Here is a 19,661-nt window from a genome sequence, read left to right on the forward strand (position 1 = left end):
CTTTCGACTCGCCGCTCGGAATCTTTTCAGTTTGGTTTAAACAAGAAGGCTTAACAATTAAGCCTGGCAAAAATGCGGCTTGGAATGCCAAGAGCTGGTTGGCGGGTTGGGTTGGGTAACTTGGTTAACGCTTTAAAAAATTTTAAATATATTTTTAGGACGCTTTTAAAATAGATACTCTTTGTCAAAATAAAAATTATATAGAGTTTCGGTGCACCTCTTTTCCAGTGTAAGATGGAAAACTTTGGCTACAATGATCCCACATACTTTCAGGCAATCCAAAATGACATGTGCTGGTCTTTAGCCAATTTCCACTTGCCGCCGCGCACTTGGCACATACTTTTCCAGCCTTGCCAACGGGATTTTCCCTTTGAAATTCTTGGGCCGAGGTAAGAGGCACAGGTAAGAGAAAACCTGAAAATTGTTCCCTGTTTGTCTAGGGCCAGTGTACATAGTTTCTTTGGAAAAAAGATTATGACAAGTTTTTAATCACTTGGCTTGGTTATTTGGTTGGCTGGGGAAAAGGGCCTGGCCGGCCGGTCGGAGGGTCGGGTCGGTCTTGTCGATTGAAAAACGCTTTGGAATTTTTATCAGCTTCAGAGAGACCGAGTTGGAGTTTAAGCTGACGACGGGACGTTGGTTTAATTATATTTTTTATTCAACTTCGTTTTTTTGAGGCTGTCTACGTGAGTTGAAGTATAGAAGCGTGCGCATTTTTGGGGTTTTATTTTCGAAGGAGTGGAGATAAAAAAAAGTGAAGAAAAAATAAAGTTCTAAGCCGAAGATTAACGATGTCAATTGTCGACAGCATGATGGGAATTTTAACTGCTCATTTTCAGTTTGGGCGGGTCGGTAACTACTCGGTTCTTGGCAAATAGGAAACGCTTAGTCTGCACTTTGTTTGATCAACTGGCGAATGGGGGTATATTGAAGACTGCATCAACAGCATGTCCGACATATCCCGAACAACAATTAGTTTCCTGTCTGCGTATAATTTAAGACATCCATCCGTCTGGTCACTCAACTTCTGTTGAGTCATCTTGAGTGTATGCCCTCAGCATGGAGAGGAGGTTCTTCGATACTTACTGCAATCGATCCTCGGCGGGGCCACCTTTGAGTACGTCGCTAACAGCTATCGATGGATCTCCGTTGGCGAAGTGCGGATTATCACGTCCACCGGAAACGGCGATGCCGAAGCCATAACCCGGCACCCGGGTGACTGCAACTGTGTGGTACTCCCAAGTGGTGCGATCGCCCTGAAAGAAAGAAAATTAAAGTTTAGTTGGCCATTCTAAAAATAAATAATATTACTTAAAACTAAACTTAGACTCCAAAAACATAGCATGTCTTTTCCTTTCCTAATTTATTTCAATATAATTTAATTGGAATTTGTTAAGGATGGCTGCCAGGCGGAAATGCACATGTGACTTCCGTTTTTCAATTCATTTTGAATTTGCTTGTGAGCCACAGTCTGACTGCGACCTGTTGCCCAAGCCCACAAACGACCCATGAACGTTCACTCACTCGAACACGATTCAATTTTATGCCCTGGGGGTTCCGGGCCAGGAATGCGTAAAAAGACCACCCCTTTCATAGTTCAAAAAAAGAGAAGAAAACAAAACAATAGTGGAGTTTTTGTGTGCATCTACTGTGCCTTAATGGCTACTTGGTTGTTTATATTATTTTCCGTTTTGTGATGAATGCACCTGACACAAAGCCGTATTTGATTTACGATTGATTTGTGATGAAATCTATCCTTTAATCATTAATTTCCATCTAAAAATATTCAATTAAATTTAAGTATTATTTTTCTATTCCCCAGTTACCACCTGCAATTACAACTCATTTTAGTTCGATTTCGTTTACCCTCACAGCGGGAACTGGATTACAATTCCCACTTCGAGGCCCAACCCCCATTTTAATCCATCAGATACGGGCAAACTCAATTGAGAGATCCGACTCAATCATTACACAAATCCAATATAAAATGAAGATAAATCAATTAAAACAAAATGCCATCAAGCTGTTTCCAAATCCTGGCATGCATTCGCCATATGATTCATTCATTCAATCGGCGGAACCACTTCACAAAAAACCATTTTCAACTGCAATCAATTTCAAATCTGTCGTTCGGCGGGCCAGCCAGCCAATCCCCCAAAAATAAAAGCGAAAATTTTATGCTTGCCTCAGGTGGGCGCCACAAAAATTATTTTAACAGACAGGCGACGCAACACGACGCATCCAATTACTAAAAAAATAAAACTCGAAAAGAGCATTCCCCGTGTGGGCTGTCGTCTGCTGGGCTAGTATAATTCGTATAAATAATAAACAATACAGAGATAAACAAAATTAACTAACAAAATACAAATTTGTGAGACTCGCGTGGGCCAGCGACCAGTCTGCCAGCCTGCAAGCCTAAAAGTTAATAAATATTTATAAATTTTATTTCTGTTGCATCTGCAGGTGCGTGAATTTGCATCAGACCGACTCCGCATCTGCCTTTGAGATCTCTTTCATATTCATATTTTTTGGGTTTATGCTTGGTTTGCATTTAACAAAAAAAAGCAAGCCGAGCAAAGCAAGAGTATAAAAGAAGAATTATGGAATATCTTGCCGAGTCTGTGCATTTTGGTGGGGGCGGTAAAATTATAATTAACTTAATTGCAAGTGAAATTAGTTGGAAATTTAATGGTGTGCAGCCGCGTGCGGAAAAGGCTTTCTTTATTGAGTCGGAGCCGGCAAGACGTCATATGAGGAGATACAATTAATCTTGTGTGAGCCAAGGCTACGGAGAAGTTTTCCTTTTTGTAAACAAGGCCTAAAAGCCGACTCTTGTGAGCTAACCTTCATCATCTAATGCTCAGATTTCTTATCTTGTTTGGTTCTCCACCGACGGATCCACTCCACCCATTCTGTTTAGTCATAATTTAAGTCACAGCACCCTGATTTATGACCCAGTTGGTTACCACTTTAATGACTTTAATTATAAGATAAATAAGTTGTGGGCCACCGATTTTGCTTACCACCAGCATGTTGTTGGGAACATAATCCGGAAACTTCATATTGTTGTTTGATGTTATTTGGTTTCGTTTGCCGCAAATAGAAATGTTTCTCAGATAATGCACTTTGGACGAATCAAAGCAATTATTTGATAATTTAATTGGTTTCGTATGGCATATTTATGGAGACTATAATCTCATTTGGGTCTCACTTGTTTATACTGCCGATAAGAATGCGCGTAATTTGGTACTTTAAGAGCCCCGAAAAAATAAACATATGAATGGGAATCGTTAGCAAGCGAAAAAATAATGCCTATTTTATTTTTTATTTAAACGATAATAATATTTCGGTGCACTGTCAACGCTGATGTCATTTCAAACTGTTGGCTCAATATTTCAATTTATTAACATTTCTACTCAGCCGTGGAAAACCCCACAGCTGAGGTAATGATTTATAAATAAGCCCAATTCTATTTGCTGCAACTTCAATGCGTCTGCGTATTTGGTTTCGATTTCATTTTCGATCTTTAGTATTTGATTTGAATATGCAAATGACTTCTGGCACAAAAAATATCTGAGCGAGGCGTCATCAAGATACTTTACACTCCTCTATAGTTTCGGTGCTGCCGAGGTGGCGCAAATTAGCATGTTGAAGGTGTATCTCAACCAATACATGGATAGGAAAAGTATCTCGAAGAGCGAATAAAACACTGCATCTCTTTTAGCAAAAAGGCAAAAGGTTTCTTCTTTTGGCTGTGCTTTTATGCCGAAAGGCAAAAGCCAATGACCAGACCAGACCAGACCGATTTGCAGCTTTGCGTTGCAAATTTGGAGCGGCGTGCAACAATTGCACGGGTATCTGTTGGATGCACCGAAAGTGAAATGTTCACAGCTGCGCTCCGCTGAGCATTTTTGGTTTTAGGTTTTTCAATTTGGTTTTCCGTAGGGTTTAGTTTTGGTTGGTATCCGTGTAAGCCAAAGTAACACCTCGCACTTGCTTTAAAATTTACATTATTTCTATGTAATGAACAAACAACACAAACACACACACACAAGCACTGAGAAGGAGATACAATAGCGGAAGGGAGTAGTACGGGTATTCGTATCTCGCAGATACGTCGCGCCGTCGCTGTTGTCCGCTCGCGGCAGCCGTTGACGTTGACGGCTTGGAACACGCTTGGAAAATGTTTTTACCTACGACTGTGGATGCCAACCAGCCAGCCGTCGGCAACAAGATCCAACCGAGCGCAAAGCGGACTGAGGGATGAAGGCACAGCGCAAAACAAACACGAGAATAAAAGGCGACACGACAAAATCGACGAAAACGACGACGGCGGCGGCGGCGGCCTGCAGTAGCTACGTACGTATCTGTGAGATACAAAACGTATCTGTGGTGTGTGGATGGTGTTGGTTCGCATTCCACAGCGCTGGCACACCGAAAGGCGGCCGGAAAGACCAGCACCGAAGACGAGAATGTAAACAAAACATGAAAAAGAGTCCGGCAAATAGAAAATATTTGATAAAAATGTGTATGAAAAGATTTTCAGATTGGAGTTGCTTTTTATAAAGTGCGGGTCACGGGTTTACTATATTTACATATAAATGTGTGTATGTGTGTGTGTATGCATGTGTGTGGATCGTATCTTTGAAATAGAAACGGAGCAATCAAGAAGGGAATATGAAAGAAAATGATCCGGTTTGATGTCTAGAGCGTTGTGAGGAGGATCAAAGGAGTCGAGTCGTTCCCACATCAGATAAAAGGGAGGAATTTCATCATGAATCGAAAGCGAAAAGTAAGATTTTTAAGATCCTTATGAGAACTATTGTGAAATAAAAAAATGAAGTATCTAGTCAGTTTAAAAATGTGGTTCTACATCTTTTCATTATTCATTTCCAAGCACTTGAATAGCGCTGAAAAGTTGAAAAGTTCACAACTCACGACTGCACTTTCAATTCAATTAACTCTCTGCCGGTCTACGATCCGAGTTCATGTGCAACTGAACTGGCCAACAGTGGCATATTAATTCAATCAAGAGATCGCTTATTAAATGACCAAAGTGGCAAACATGATACCAGACCCACGGAGTAAAAAACGAAAGCGAAAAGCGACACAGACAGAGATCACTCCATTCTGCGGCGATTCAAGAAGTCGAGAGTGACACAAGAAAATTCTCTGAATTAAATTTTATCCATTAAAAGGCCAGCAATGCAGAAATTGTTGCATTCATGAATTTTTTTAAAGTCAGAAAATGCAAAGGGGTTTAAAGAGGAATGGAACGTTGATACAGTGAAATATGTATTTCTGAAGCTCATATTCAAAGGAATATAATATTTAAAATATTTCATAAATTTTTAAAGAATTTATTCAGGGTTTTCACAAGCTTTAGTACTAGTTTATGCTGATTTACGAATGTTTGCATTCTTTTAGTTGCACTGTGTATTTATAGTCATTCATATATGTAGATGTTTAGTAAAAAAATCCACCTCGCAGCAGACTGTCAGCAACTGACTCTGCAACTGACAGCATCATCGCCCCCATCCTCCGACCCTTTGAATTGCGCATATTTATGCAAAATTAAAAGCAAATCAACAAGGCAGTTCCCCGGCTCACAGTCTCCTTTTTTTCTCGTATTACCAGGCTCCGTCAACATAGTTTTCCTCCTCAGAGCCAATGGCAAAAAAAATATGTAAACGATTCTGACGCCATTGCCAATACCACAAAAAAGTGGCGCTGCCAAAGCCGAACAATAGAGCTCTAGTCTGGAATTCAGATAAAGTAGAATTTCTTGTTGGGGGAAGCGAACTTCATGCCAAAATAGTTGGACAAAAAAAAATACAAAAGACAGACAACGTCTCACACTTGGTCACTAAAACAAAAGCAAACACTGTTGAGCTTTTTGTGATTCAAAGATATTGAATTGCATTCACAAATATTGGAGGAAAATACTTGTACAATGCTTGAGGTCAAATCCGAAACAAAGGCCGCCCTATGCAGATAAATAAATCATAGCAGGGCTCCAGGTTAGATCCCCATCTAGGTGCTCGCCTTTAATTTGTTCAACACCTACCGAGATTGGAAAGGTCAGCCCTCGATCCATTTTTTAGGGTCCCCGACAATTTATCAACATTCTAATGAATTTTTAATCTATTTCAGTTCTTGTTTCTTGGTTCGCCGTACAGTCCTCTTTATTTTTTCTGGGCCCAGAGATCAGGTAGAAAAGAGACCCAATCCTAGAGGCCCCTCAGGTACTCAGAGGGCAGAAGACTAGTCGGGACATGACCTATGTGGAAGGTATGTCTGGCGGTCTGTTGCAACAAAATCCACTTACAGAACTCGGTAAAAGTGGTTGCTGCTGCTGGTCTCCCTCATGGCTCTCCTCCGGCCCGGCCCATTGTGCTCTGTGTACCTCAATTGATAAACAATTGACTCTTGTGCATCGCACCAACACACAAGCAGGCGCAAAAATGCAATCAACCATGACAATTTTAATTTAAGTGCTCCCTGCCTTTGGCCTCCTCTTGTTTATTTTTATTCTCACTGCAGGGGCAGGATAAAGTTTTCGAACGCGAAACTTGGCAGGACTATTGCATTTGGCTTGCCAAAACGTTTGCTTTCTATCTCTCCGCCTCCTAAACTTCATTTATTTACCAAGGAGGCACGAATGTAAATAAGATTTAACTAAGTTTTGTTGTGGGACGATACACAAATAGTGATTACTTTAAAGCAAATCCTTTGGGAATTTCAAAAACATTTAATTTAAATTCATTTTGACATGCTCTTCTCCCATCATGACTGGATCGGAATATTATCTATTTTAAAGCTAATGCCTATCGACAGATGCGACCTTTTAGGACTACTTTGGTATGCAAGTCAGAGGCCCTAGAACGTGTTAGAGTCCTCCAACTTGGCTACTTGTCTGTTGGGTGTTAAGCGACATCAAACAGTCGCCATGCCCCCGAAACCCCCTTCTTATGCCTTCCGGAGCTGAACAGGATGCAGGCTGTGATATTATTCGAGGACACCGCAATGGGACCCAAACCTGGTCTCAGTTTTGTTGTCCTGTTCGACCGACCACCGACCACGTAGATGACATACGACTTGTCTGCGGCGATTAACTAGGCTGAGGGACGAAAGGGGCGGAAAGGTCACCGAGGAGGTGGAAGAGGACCACGTGACAAGTGGAGCGGAAGGCGACAGTGGGCGGAAAATGAAACAAATGGACGAGGACATTTTCAGGAAGAGCTTTTCAATAACAACATTTGCATAATGCCAGGAAATGGCACTGAACATTAGCCCTTAAACATTTTTATTCAATTTAAATACTTAGAGTTTATTGAATTCTTGTAGCTTCTGAATTTTTTGAATTTTAAATTTTTAATATTTTATATATTTTTTTCAAAACCCAATTCTTTTCAGTGCATACTTGTCAGAGCAAATAAAACGTTCGAGTGGCTGGCATGCTGGTCCTTTGGGGGAGAACCTAACGAGTTTTATGCCGTCGCGACGTGTTAATGTTTTTGCAGTGGGCTTAAAGAGCGCCAATCGAGCGCCAAAACAGCCTAGCGTGAATTCTATTGTAGCAAAAGAGAGAGAGAGAGGAAGATACTGTATCTATCGGATATGAAAACTTTCAAACTTATTCGAAAGAATTTCTAGCTGTGCCCATTTGTCGAGTGTTTTCATTCGTTTTTTGTTCTCTCTATTTTGTTGGCTTTGTGCGTGGTACGTGCTTGAACTATAAAAGTCGAGATTTCGTTTCATATATAAATTAGGGAAACGACCCCTACCGCTACCCTGCCCCCCCTACAACTATCCATCGGATGCAATTGAGTTTCCAACAAAGTGCGTTCATGTGTTTGAGTTATGGTGCGCATGCGTGCCATGCCAGGGCACTTTGGAAGTGGAAATGCCCTCGGGATAAATGGAAATGTATCTACAGTGTTGGGTTCTCTAATGGATATGACCTTAGGTAACTTATTGGGGTCAGGCTGTACGGAAGGGATAATCCTCAGGGGCCTGTGGAGGCCACAAGATGAAATCTCTAAAGAGATGTGACAAAAGATAAGCGGATGCTAAGGGAAAAGAGGTTTTCGAGTGATGTGATTATAATCACATTCCTTAAATAACATCGATGACTCAAGGCCTAAAAATAAAACTTTAATCCGAATCCTTTCTCAAATTCCTTACTTTAAAAAACCCGCTTAAAGCCAGTGTCTGCTCCATTGTCCTTTTCTGGGCTCAAGCATCCTTTCACTTGTCAGGACGTGTTATCCGCAACACACAATGCCCTCTATGTGCTTTTCTATGGCCCAGAGCGAACACCTACTCCATTTTTCTTTTTTCTATGGGAACCATATGTAAACAGGAAATGGGATACAACAGGATACAGCAGGATACAGGCTACTATCTCTTAGTCTCGTATGCAAAAAGTAAACACTCTGAAAATGAGTGTGTAATTTCCCAAGGCAAACACGCTGAGGAGTGTGGAGGGAGTGACATAGCATGGAAGGAAAAGGAAACATCTGAAGAGCCAAAAGGAACAGGAAAATGCCGCCCGACACGTCTCCGAGAACAAATCATTATCTTACATTCTAATCACGGTGTGATATGTGACATGAAAAAACTAGAGCAAAGGTGAAGTTTCCCATAAAGGCATTCCTATACAAAGAAGAAAGAAAGACTAAACCCATCAATAGGAATCAGAAACTTTCTTGCAGATTTTTTTCCTCTCATCAATTTAATTGCACAGATTTGTATGACAATTAATCAAATGACTTTCCGAGACAATCTGGGTTATTAGTTTCCAGTCGATTAAGTTTTTGTAATTAAACATTTATGAAGCATTTTTATTTGTTCTTTATCCAGCAATCAAGTGCTCACTCCAATCCGAGCGGAGCACAAAACCCACACACCCCACAGGTTGTTGCTGTCAAGACCCTCTTTATGAATAAAAGAGTGGAAAAATCCATAATATTTAATGTTACTTGTTTGTAATATATGCAAACTATGTGGCAACTATTTACACGGCAAAAAGCTAACCACCGCAGTCGATTATCGATACCCACACAATCGATTTAAGTGCAATTTGCATGGCTGCGGTGTCACTTTAGATAAATGCCACCAAAATAATTGCTGGCTTTGGGGTGCAGTTTTTTTGAGAAGTAAGCTTATGTTGGACAGTGCGTTACAAAGATTTTAAAATATTATAGGGCTTGGCTGGGTGATTTCAAACACATGTATTATTTTGAAACGCACTGTACGCTGCACTCTCCATGTGGGTTGAAATAATGTGCGGTTTAATGTCCACACCTTTGGATGCATCAGTGATTTGTTTGGGGAACAAAGCTGGTCGCAATTAAGTGCAATCTTACATAAGCTTTTTGCATAGGAAGTCAACTGGAAAATGTTTGAGAAAAAAAGCCCAACCAAAACTCATTTATAGGCCCGCCATCAATATGTATCCCATAATGCATGAGAGCGTCCAGATCCAGGGTCCATTCATCATGGGGAACGGTAATGAGTTGGCCAGAAGCTCGGAGCGGCTAGACAGCTATGCCTTCATTATGCTTAAAGTATTTATACTCACGAAAATGCCCAAAGGCATGCAAATTGTTTATAAAAGAACGTTTAACTCACCTGAAACGAAAGGGAGAAAACAGAAGCAAAATGTTAAATAATTATATAATTATGAGCATTAAATTCAAAAGCCCTAAAAATATCCCACAATTTTCATTCTTTAACACATTAGAGAATTTTATTTTTTTATTCAGATGATTCACCTAGAACCATCAATCTTAATTCTTTCTTTTTATTCAACTTTAAAATCAAAAACCACAATTAGTCGGCAAAAAAATTAGATTTACAAAAAAGAATCAGAGAAGTTTGGCGTTTCTTTGGCTGATTTTTTATTCAGTCGCTGGTTGATTTGCATATAAAATTGCTTGTTAGCATGTTTCGCTTGCCTTCTGCTCTATTCAGGTTAAATATTCCCCATGAAAGTTACTTTCACATGTAATTCTGTGTTAATCTGAACGCAGCAGAGCCCGAAAACTCGAATTTAACTTTGACATTTTGTGAGCATGTGGGAAATTTCCGACTATGAAATTAAATGAGGCGACACAAATTGAGCCCACACTTAGTTAGGCTCAAATTTGAAGGTGTGCATAATTTAATAATCACAGATCTGTCTAGATTCATGGATAATAGCTGGAAATGGTGAGGGAAAAGTGGGTTGTACAGATTTTCAATAAATTTGAATGTAAACAACTTTGTGTTCCATTTTTATGGCAATGCAATGACAGACAATGCAAATATTGCAAAAGCCAATTACTTTTATCAGCCGTCAACAGTGCTGCTTCGTATACAGAAACCCAAACAAAACTGCCGGAAAACCACAGCGAAGAACAAATAATAATATTTATGGTAAAAAATCAAACGAATAAATATTTTGAATAAAGTAAAACAAAAGAAAAGTGTTCAGAATAAACCCAATTTTTAACCAGAGAAGAAAGAGCTTTTTGTCGAGTTTTTCTGGGTCGGTTATGAATCACAAAAAGGAATTATAAATCGATGGGAGGGAGGGAATTAATTGAATGCAAATAAAGGAGGCTTGAGAAACCACAGGTATTCGGCCAGGTGTTGTGGATTATACATTCATGTGGAATATGCGGGATGAGGTGGTTCTGCCTGATTGAATGTGAAAAGGCTAAAACTAAGTATATTGTACATATCACCTATTGACACTAAAAGAATTTATTACCCTCCTCAGTGTAAAAATATCATATTTAACTCTAAAATCGGACCCTTTCTTCAAGTGTATGCAGAATGTGTGTGTTTCTGCATCTAAAAACCAGTTTTTTCATTATTATTATGAATCAATCGGCAGGAATTTCAGGCTGGGTGCGGTGTGTGTATGCGGCTTGGAGCTGCATGTCAAGTGAAGTTGTCGGTTTTGCACACGTATCTCTCCAAAACTGCAAAAGACACAAATACAAATTGTGGTCATTCATTTCCTAATCAATGCTGACTTTTGTTGATTTTGGTCTTTAGTTTTTCCATTTTTTTTTTTGAGACACGAAAGCTCAATGTTTGTGCCTCCAAGTTGGTCGGTGGGTTGGTTTCGTAAGCCCCCAGGAAAACAAGTCTTGCAGCTCTTAACGCATTTTACATGTTTTATTGTGCATTTTTTTCTTCAGTCTTTAAAACTATGCAACTCTTTTGCTGAATGAATCGAAAAGTATCCAAGCAGCAGCAGTTGGCGGTGCAATTCGAGTTTAATTTGCAGTATCTAGATTGTCGCTTTTGATTTTAGATTTTTTGCATGGTATTTGTGCCTATTTCTGTGAGAAAATAAGCAGGTGGAAAAAATACAAAATTGAGAAACTAAAAAGAATGCAAATAATGTTGCAATTTCTTCCCAAACATTTGCCAATACCTATACCACTTTTTCAATGAAAATTTCACTGAAAAACACCTACCGCCCATCGAATCCCAAGATAATTACAGTGAAATGACTTCATCAGAGTGCAGCCAACATAAAAAGTTAATTTGAAGCTCACGTGACTAACACAAGACAGAAGCTAAATTAACAATTTTACAGCTCTGGTGGAGGAAAGGGTTTTCCATCGTTTTCATTGCTGATTGCCGGCCCAAACAATTATGAAGCTTAACATGGCAACAGGGCTGTGCGGAGGTGGAGTTATAGATACAGATACAATCCGGCCGATTTTCAGTGGGCTGGGTAATTGCCTCGAACATGGGAAGGGCCCGTGGCCCCGGCTCCAGCTCTGACTCTGTCTCTGGCTTCAGTTCCAGCCCCATACACAAAAAACCGTGTCTAAAAATCACTCAATTGTCTGATCAATGCAGTTCATGGCCTCATGACTAGATAACTTTCCAAACCAGAGTCGAGGGGTCCGGACACTGGAGTCAAGAGCTCAACTTGGCTCGACTGGCAGCTGCAGAATAATGGCGTTAAATTACCAATATAAATCAATGGGTTAAACATAACAAAAACCAACACCCGCATCGCTCGATCAACAAAGGCTGGGTATATCTGGGGAGCAAAGTCTCCAAAGGGCATCACCGGCTTTCGATGATTCGGTTTCATTCCGATGGGATCACCCCAAAACCAGTTGAACAACTTGACTGGGTGCTGGGATGGATGCTGTGTGTCCAAAGACTTTTTCTTTCTTTCGAAGCGAGTTTATTTTTAGTTTCCCCCCCTTTTTGAGTGGAAACCGCAAAGTCACTCAATCCTTGGAGAGTTCTTTTTGGAGACCCAGTATGTGCTAGGGCCACAATTCGTGTTTTTAGCTCTTGCTCTTTTATTTTATTACCAGATCGAACGAACCGTGTTCGCCTTTTTTTTTTTTTTGTATGGTCATGTGAAACTGGTTTCCTCTCGATGTGGTGGTAGAGATTCTTTATGGCTCTGCTTTATTTGCTTTTCCAGAAATCGGCTTAAAGGATTTCTCGAGCTTGAGCATCGCAAAATATATAAAATATATGCAAGTTTACATTTCTTTAAGAATGCAAGAATTATAGAAATTATAGATCTTCATATCCCACCATCATTTCTATTCCCACGACCACTTTCTATAGCTTCCACATATTTTCCATAAATACCCATTAGACACCATCTAAATGTCTTGGTGAATGGCAATAAAACAGCATAGAATTTATGGAATGCGACCAAGACAAGTCGATCTATTATAACCAATACAACACTATTATTATTATTATTTTTTATTAGTAGCCATGAATTATGCATTCCATATAGCGCTCTCAGATTGCGGCAGGTCTTTGGATTGAGAAAAAAAAAATATATAAAAAGTGAATGCCATACCCAGTCTAGTCGCAGCAATGTCAAGTTTTTCATGCTAACTAAGGTGATCTGGGGACAATAAATGAAGAAGTGGAAAAATAGCATACCCCTGTGATATGAAAAGTAAACAAAACGATCTGAAGTGAGAATGTGGAAAATTAGCATACACATATAAATATATTTTAAACAAGAAAGTTTTCTTTATAAAATTTTCCTTATCTCTGCCTAGGCTTGTATTTAAAAAAGTTTAAAAAAATACAAATTACAAAAAACGTGAAATGTCGCTTTATCAAAAAGTTTCACTTTCAAAAACTTCATTAACTTTATGACTACAAGTTTCGGTTTGGGTTGAACAGTTTTTCCAACAGATACTCGTAATTTTTAGCCAGGTGATTACCCAGGTGAGACGAGATGGAAAAAAGGAGGCTGGGCAACAGGTTGAGGTCCTCCTCACATGAGAAAAATGACAGTTGCAGCTACACTCTCTCGCTTTTTTTTTTTTTGCTACCAAGTTGCGCAGTTGCAGTTGCAATTTGTTGCTTTTTGATTGTATTTTTAAGCAAGTTAGGCCATGTGAAATTATATGCCTTATGTTAATTAATGGTGGTTTCTTTGAGGTTTCATTCAATTTCGACTCGAATTTTCTTTCGCCGCTGGAATGGTGATTTTATCGACAGCAATTTCGGTGATTGGACAGTTCCTGTTTTTTTTTTCGAGCTAATAGTTGGCCAGATTGGGTTTTATAGGGTTATCATAGTGTCTATTGTACCGGAATAACCATTAATTTCCCTAGTTCAAGCCTCCATCTGAATTTTCTTTGTTTTTTTTTGTAGCCTTGTAGTGGAGCTTGTTTTTATTGCATTTTCACTTAGTGCAAAGTTGACATATTTCATTCAGCTTAGCTTTTGCTGATGAGGTGAGAGTTTCCAGGCAAATAAAAAGTGTAAACTGATTTTTTCCTAACTAATGAGGTGAAAAATGAATTGAATTGATAATGAATTGAAATACTGTGAAGGCCAAACATGGGATGGGTCTTGATTTATTTTCATTTCCAATGTATTTTCTAAAAGAAATTCCAGCTATTTATCGCCATTTTTCGCATTACCTGTTGCTGAAATGATTCATGCCGAAAGTGATTGTTTGGCAGGACGTGCTGGTTGCCTGTTGCCGATCCGCTGACTATATCCATTTCGAATTTTAACGATTCTGGCAACAATTTCGTTCAAGAGGTTGCTGTGGTTATTTGAACGGTAGCTGGGTCTGAGAGCGACTCCACTACCACATGTTGCACTTTTGAAATCTTGTTAGCAAAAATGTAAATTCAAGATTTTCACCTCTTCGGTGAACCGAAAACAGGTTTAAGGCACTTGCTTAAAACATTTTACTTTGAGCATGCAATACACAAATGACACTTGAATTACATTTTCGTTTAGTCACTTGTTTTCAGACGTTTTTGTTTGATTATTTATTCAATTTTTTTTTGTGTGTGTTTCTGGTTAATTAATTGCAGTCGCGAGACGCGCGCGTGACAAACGAAAATCTGCAAAATTTCAAAGCACGTTCGATGCAGCAAACAAAAAAAGTACAGGCGCCCCCAACGAAAACGAACGAGTGTGATTGTGAGAGAGGGGGAGGAGATGGCAGCAAATCAGGGCGAGGGGTCGAATAAAAATCCAACAAGAAATATACATATAATCGAAGAAATAGCCGCGAGATCGAACCACCAACTTTTTTGTCCGTTATTCGCGTCCACTCGCCAGCAAACGTTGGCGACTTTTGAAACAAACGCGACGCGCTCAAGAAAGCAAAAGCCGACCCAGCCAACATCGTACGTGGAAAACGTTAAAAATATGCTCAAAAATGCCCACCACTCACACACACACACCTTCCCATTTGGCTGGCTGTTTAGGCGACACAGGTAAGCGGCGAGACGCATACCTGCTCAATACACAGGTAAACTTGTTGCTGGCAACATGAGCGAAAAATGTTGCCGGGCAACTTTTCTGATGGCAGGCAACCCGGTTTGGACCTTTTTATTGGCCATGTTTTGTGGTACGGGTGTGTGTAGAGTTTCGATTCACTCAAATGTGGCCTGGCGACAAAGCTACAAATTGCTAACTTGGCAGCACTGGCTGGAAAGTAGAATCGGAAAAGGATATAATCAAGAATATATATAGATATAAAAAAATAAATAATCGAATAATTCTAGAAAATTAATTATAATCTCTGGAAAAGTTGTTAAAAAGAAAATTAATTTAAAGCAGTGTAATTTTAATTTGACGCACGGCACTCCGGTAATGACCGGGCTTATGGGAAGCAATTACCAAAAACTTAATGCACAGCAATTACTTTATCTATTTCCCTTTTACTGACCCTCTTTTTTTTATTTATTTTTATTTTTCTTGCCCATTTAAGCACGTGCAACATTTCAAATGGTCGGCATATCTTTTAAAATATTTTCTCGTCGCTGTTTGTTGTTATTTTTTGACACAATTATTGTTCCGCTGGGGCTTACGAAAAGTAAGACTATACCACCTGGTGGCTGCTGCCGGTCATTATAAATTGAAGAGGGAGTGGGGGCTATAGTCTTGCAATTGGTAATTTGATTTGTACACGAGGCTAGAGTGCACGGTGCACCGACACTGCATGCATAAAATTTCATGGCCCGTAATTGTTGGCCAAGTTTTTAGACTTTAACGATTCGGCTCGGCTGAAAATTATCATCATAGATTGCGAAATGCTATTGACCCCAAGGGATGGAATTTTAATTTATTTTATTTTATTTCACCTTTGTATGTCTTAATTAAGATATTTTAGTGGCTTTACCAAATTGAATGCATTCTGGCCAGAATTCTCAATAAGCTGCAGTCAGTCGCCAAGAAAAATACATATCTTGGCACGTGACTGCCTTGGAATACAAAATCAAAACAAAAACTGACACCAAAAGAAATTCAGTAAAGTCTACAAGTAAAAGCCACAACTTTCTTTGGAGGAAGTGGGAAAAAAACATGCACGTCAAGGAGGGAAAAAGTTGTGCGTTTTATTCGATTTACGAACAACTGCAGCAAAATGGGAAGTGTCCTCAGGCAAGACCTGAACTGCATAGGAATTTTATTTTATATTTTAAAAGGAGTTGTTTAAACTCCAAGCCACATAACTTAACTAAAAACTTGAAAAAGTTTTATTAGTTTAGGAAAACTATATTTTAAATTCTGTCTTAAATTCCAAGAGTATGCAGATGTCCTTCAGATTTGATCTATTTTAAAGATCTTTTTCATAAATAATTCATGAGATTGAATATGTTTAGTCCCAGATTCAAGCCCTTTTGCCCAGTGTATTACCTCTTTCATCCAAAAGCACGTCCAACGAAACCAATTTCTCAAAATCAAGTACTCCTCTGAGTCCGAATCTGAGTCCGGAACAGAAGCGCATAAATTATACCCCAGGCTAACGAAAAAATAAAAAACTTTGTATATCCACTAATGACGATAGCGAAAATGAACCAGAAACACAAAAGCGAAAAAACAAACTTACTGCATAAAAATGAAACTGAATAAAAGTAAAGAACCTAAATTGTCATGGAAGCCTGAGCAGCAGCGGGCTAAAAATGCATAAAACTGGCAGAAATGAAACAGGTAGGCATGGGGAGCTGAAAGAACAGAACCACGTCAAAGAGACGACCACACAGCTTTGACTTTTCAGCTTTTTTGAAAATTGAAAAGAAATAAAACGAAGGTAATCTCAGTTGGAAAGAGTGGATATACGTTTCTTTTGGGGCAGGTGTGTTTGAGGATGCCAAATTAGCAGCTACCGTCGCTGTCCAGCGGCTCCTCCCTCTTTCCTCACTCCCTTACTTAACTTATTTTTTCTCTCCACTTTGCCATCATTTCCATTTAAGCCCTCAAGTGAAATTTTGAACATCATTAATTTTAATTTTTGCGCAGACGCACCCCAGAGGCGGTAGGCTTCAGTGCCTCCATTCTGGCCACTGTCAGACAATCCAAAAGTGATGACTGATGACCTGGCGGAACGAGGCATCCACTTTGCCACAAAATGTAATTAAGGTGTGCGAACGCGACAATTGAAAGTGTTGCAATTCCCTCTAGAAGGAGCTTTAGGAAGCTTAATGACTGCAATGAATGATTGTCATGTCTGATGAGGTTTTTTTAAAATATTGATATTTAATAACCATTTATGATTAAAACTCTATAAACAAGCTCCTTATTGTTTTAGTTGCAAGACCGTGTGGCCTAATGGATAAGGCATCGGACTTCTGATCCGAGGATTGCAGGTTCAAGTCCTGTCACGGTCGGAAAAGGGGTTTCTTTTTGGTTAAGATTTATTCTGTAAGTGGGTCAATAGGCTTTAGAAGGTAAATAATATTTAAAATTATTTTTGAAAAAATTCCAGACAATCTCTCACCTTTTTGAAACGTCTTCGCTGCGATGAGGAGTGCGTAGATGCAGTTTCGTGCAGAGTGCTGTTGTTATCCCCGCCACTGCCCTCCCGCTTTCCCAGAGCCTGCAGCAAGTCATCCACATTGCGAATATAGGGACGTTCGCGATCCCTTTCACCACCCCCACCTCCACCACTGGCACCTCCGCCAATGCAACTGGTCATGCTCTTGTTGCCCAGACTATTGCTACGGGATCGGGACCGAGATTTCTGCTTGCCCAGCCAGTAAACCTGATTGGCCAAATTTATTTCGGCGGCTGCAGCGGCCTTTCGCCTGCCCATTTGTCGCTCCTGCTGCTCCTGCACCTGTTGCTGCTGCTGCTGCTGCTGGTCGTTGGCCAAATACTCGCCGGCTATATGGACCTTTGGAGTGCTGACCAGTTGCAGACCCGTGGCCCCGAATTGTTGCGGAAATTCGTGCAACTCGAGGGGATAGCGGGGATCCATCGGCTGACCGGGCTGGCGGGGATACATGTAACCGTCGCGGAGGAACATCTTGCTGGTGGTGTAGACCCTATCGTTGATCTGGTAAAGGCCGCTAGAGCCAGGCCCCTCCCCTCCGCCAATAATTCCATTCCGCACATAGGCCGTGGGACGGTAGCGTACGAGCGGATTGTACAAATTCGCTTTGGCTGGCTTGGTCTTGAAACTGCGGCGTCGCGTGCTGGGCTTCATATTTTTCTTTATCTGTGTGTGTGCTGTGGCTTGTACAAATATCACACCCTGACGATAACCTTTTTTCCGATTTAGTGCACTGAGCGGCGAACAAACACAATCCACCCCTGTATATTCGAGTATGGCAGGCGCACGTATCAAATGTTTTCCAGCTTAAGCCAGGTTACATCAAGTGACCGTGTGGCCTAATGGATAAGGCGTCGGACTTCGGATCCGAAGATTGCAGGTTCGAGTCCTGTCACGGTCGAAATTTGGATTTGATTTTTTTATATTTTATTTATTTTTATTTTTTTATTTTCACTATACTATGTTTTACGCGAAGTGTGTTTCTTTTCCTAATATTTTGTTCCAAAATTAGAAAATATAAGCAATAATAATATTTTTACATTTTGGGTATCGTACTTTACATCACTTCTACATGGCAAGTAAAGTGGCGCCCCCACTGAAGTGTTTGGTTTTGAAACTAACACCAACTTTCTGTCATAAGGCGTTGCCTTAATACTTTTTAGAGTAATTTTTATATTAATCCATGTTTTTTTAAACAAAACATAAACATTAAATCACAATATATTATTTTTAATGCAGTTTAGTGCCATTTTTCCTTGGCGCCGAAAAGAATGCCTGCTTTTTACACACTTTCTCTTTACAGGAAATGAAAAATACTACGCCTTAAAGCAGGCAATGCTTTTTTTCAATAGCACGCCTAAAAAATGTCACAAAAATCTCGAATAAAAGCAATAAAATCTCACAAAACTTTTGAAAAAACAGAATTTTTCGATTTTAACGCGGTTAACACGTTCGGCACACTGCACGTTCGATTTTTCACTGCAATTGTTTGATTTTATTGCAACAACCTGTCCGTTGTTTGCTGGAAGGCACGCACAGAAAATCCAATTAGCCAGGGTTCTCTGCTCGGTTCACCTTTCGAGCTGTCGTCTTTGTGCAAGGTAAAATGTTTTTCGAACCTAAAGTATTGACACAGTTTGCATGTCACTTGTTTTGTTAAACACATTCGTCTTCCTGAACCCAACTGTCATATGAGATGGGCGAAACTATCGAATTCTATGCTAATCTGTCAACTCTGAGTTGATTAATTAAAGCCTGATTTGCAAATAATTGTGGCTTAGTAATGCCCGACCAGGTCGAGCTGACCCCAATACCAGTTCCAAAGCCAATTCTATTTGGCTAAAAAATAGATATGGGGTCGACGATTGGGTCAATCAATGATTTCATTGACGCCCCTTTTTGTCTGAGTCTCTGTATTCGATTTTAAGTTCATTTTGGATTAGAAAATCGAATATATTCAAGGTTAATCCAAAAAAGATAGTGATTGACACTATGAGAAGTAATATACTATATCCAAGGCACATTTTTTATTTAAATTATGCTACTTTCCCTACTCTCTTATATCACTTTCCAATGAAACCACTCCAAAATTAATAGCTCTTCTCACTTTTAATCTGTAAACTTCCCATTAACTTCAACTTATCGCTTATAAAACTATGTCTTCCTCACACTTCCGCCTACGGATATCGGTAAGTTTTCTTTTTTTTCGAGGGATTTTATGTTCGAAGCGCGACGAGCTACAGATACGAACTAAACTCATTGAATTTAAAGAACCTTTCAGCGGGCATGTGTTTCCAATGGTGACGATTTCCAGACCCAAAGAACACAAGAACAAAAGCAATTGTGATAAAGCTGACTG

The 19,661-nt window shown here is 39.7% G+C and overlaps 1 protein-coding gene and 2 non-coding genes across 17 annotated transcripts in view; 2 read left to right on the plus strand and 1 right to left on the minus strand.

Moving 5' to 3' along the window:
• The window catches only part of LOC6500063 (tight junction protein ZO-1), a 78,107-nt gene that overhangs the window by 14,451 nt on the left and 43,995 nt on the right, over positions 1-19,661 (minus strand). For 8 of the 15 annotated variants that reach the window (XM_014910878.3, XM_014910876.3, XM_014910885.3 and 5 more), the window contains one exon: positions 1,087-1,256. In XM_014910878.3, the coding sequence (XP_014766364.1) occupies positions 1,087-1,256 (170 nt within the window). Of the gene's footprint in view, positions 1-1,086; positions 1,257-3,023; positions 4,187-13,931; positions 14,615-17,248; positions 18,308-19,661 lie in introns of those variants that run through there. The other 7 variants (XM_014910883.3, XM_014910873.3, XM_014910877.3 and 4 more) reach the window with 6 other exon arrangements.
• On the plus strand, positions 17,066-17,138 carry Trnar-ucu. The gene has a single exon. It is a non-coding gene; the product is annotated as a tRNA-Arg (tRNA).
• Positions 18,131-18,203, plus strand: Trnar-ucg. Its single transcript has one exon. It is a non-coding gene; the product is annotated as a tRNA-Arg (tRNA).

This window comes from Drosophila ananassae, chromosome 2L (genome assembly GCF_017639315.1).
Source record: "Drosophila ananassae strain 14024-0371.13 chromosome 2L, ASM1763931v2, whole genome shotgun sequence".
Lineage (NCBI taxonomy): Eukaryota > Metazoa > Arthropoda > Insecta > Diptera > Drosophilidae > Drosophila > Drosophila ananassae.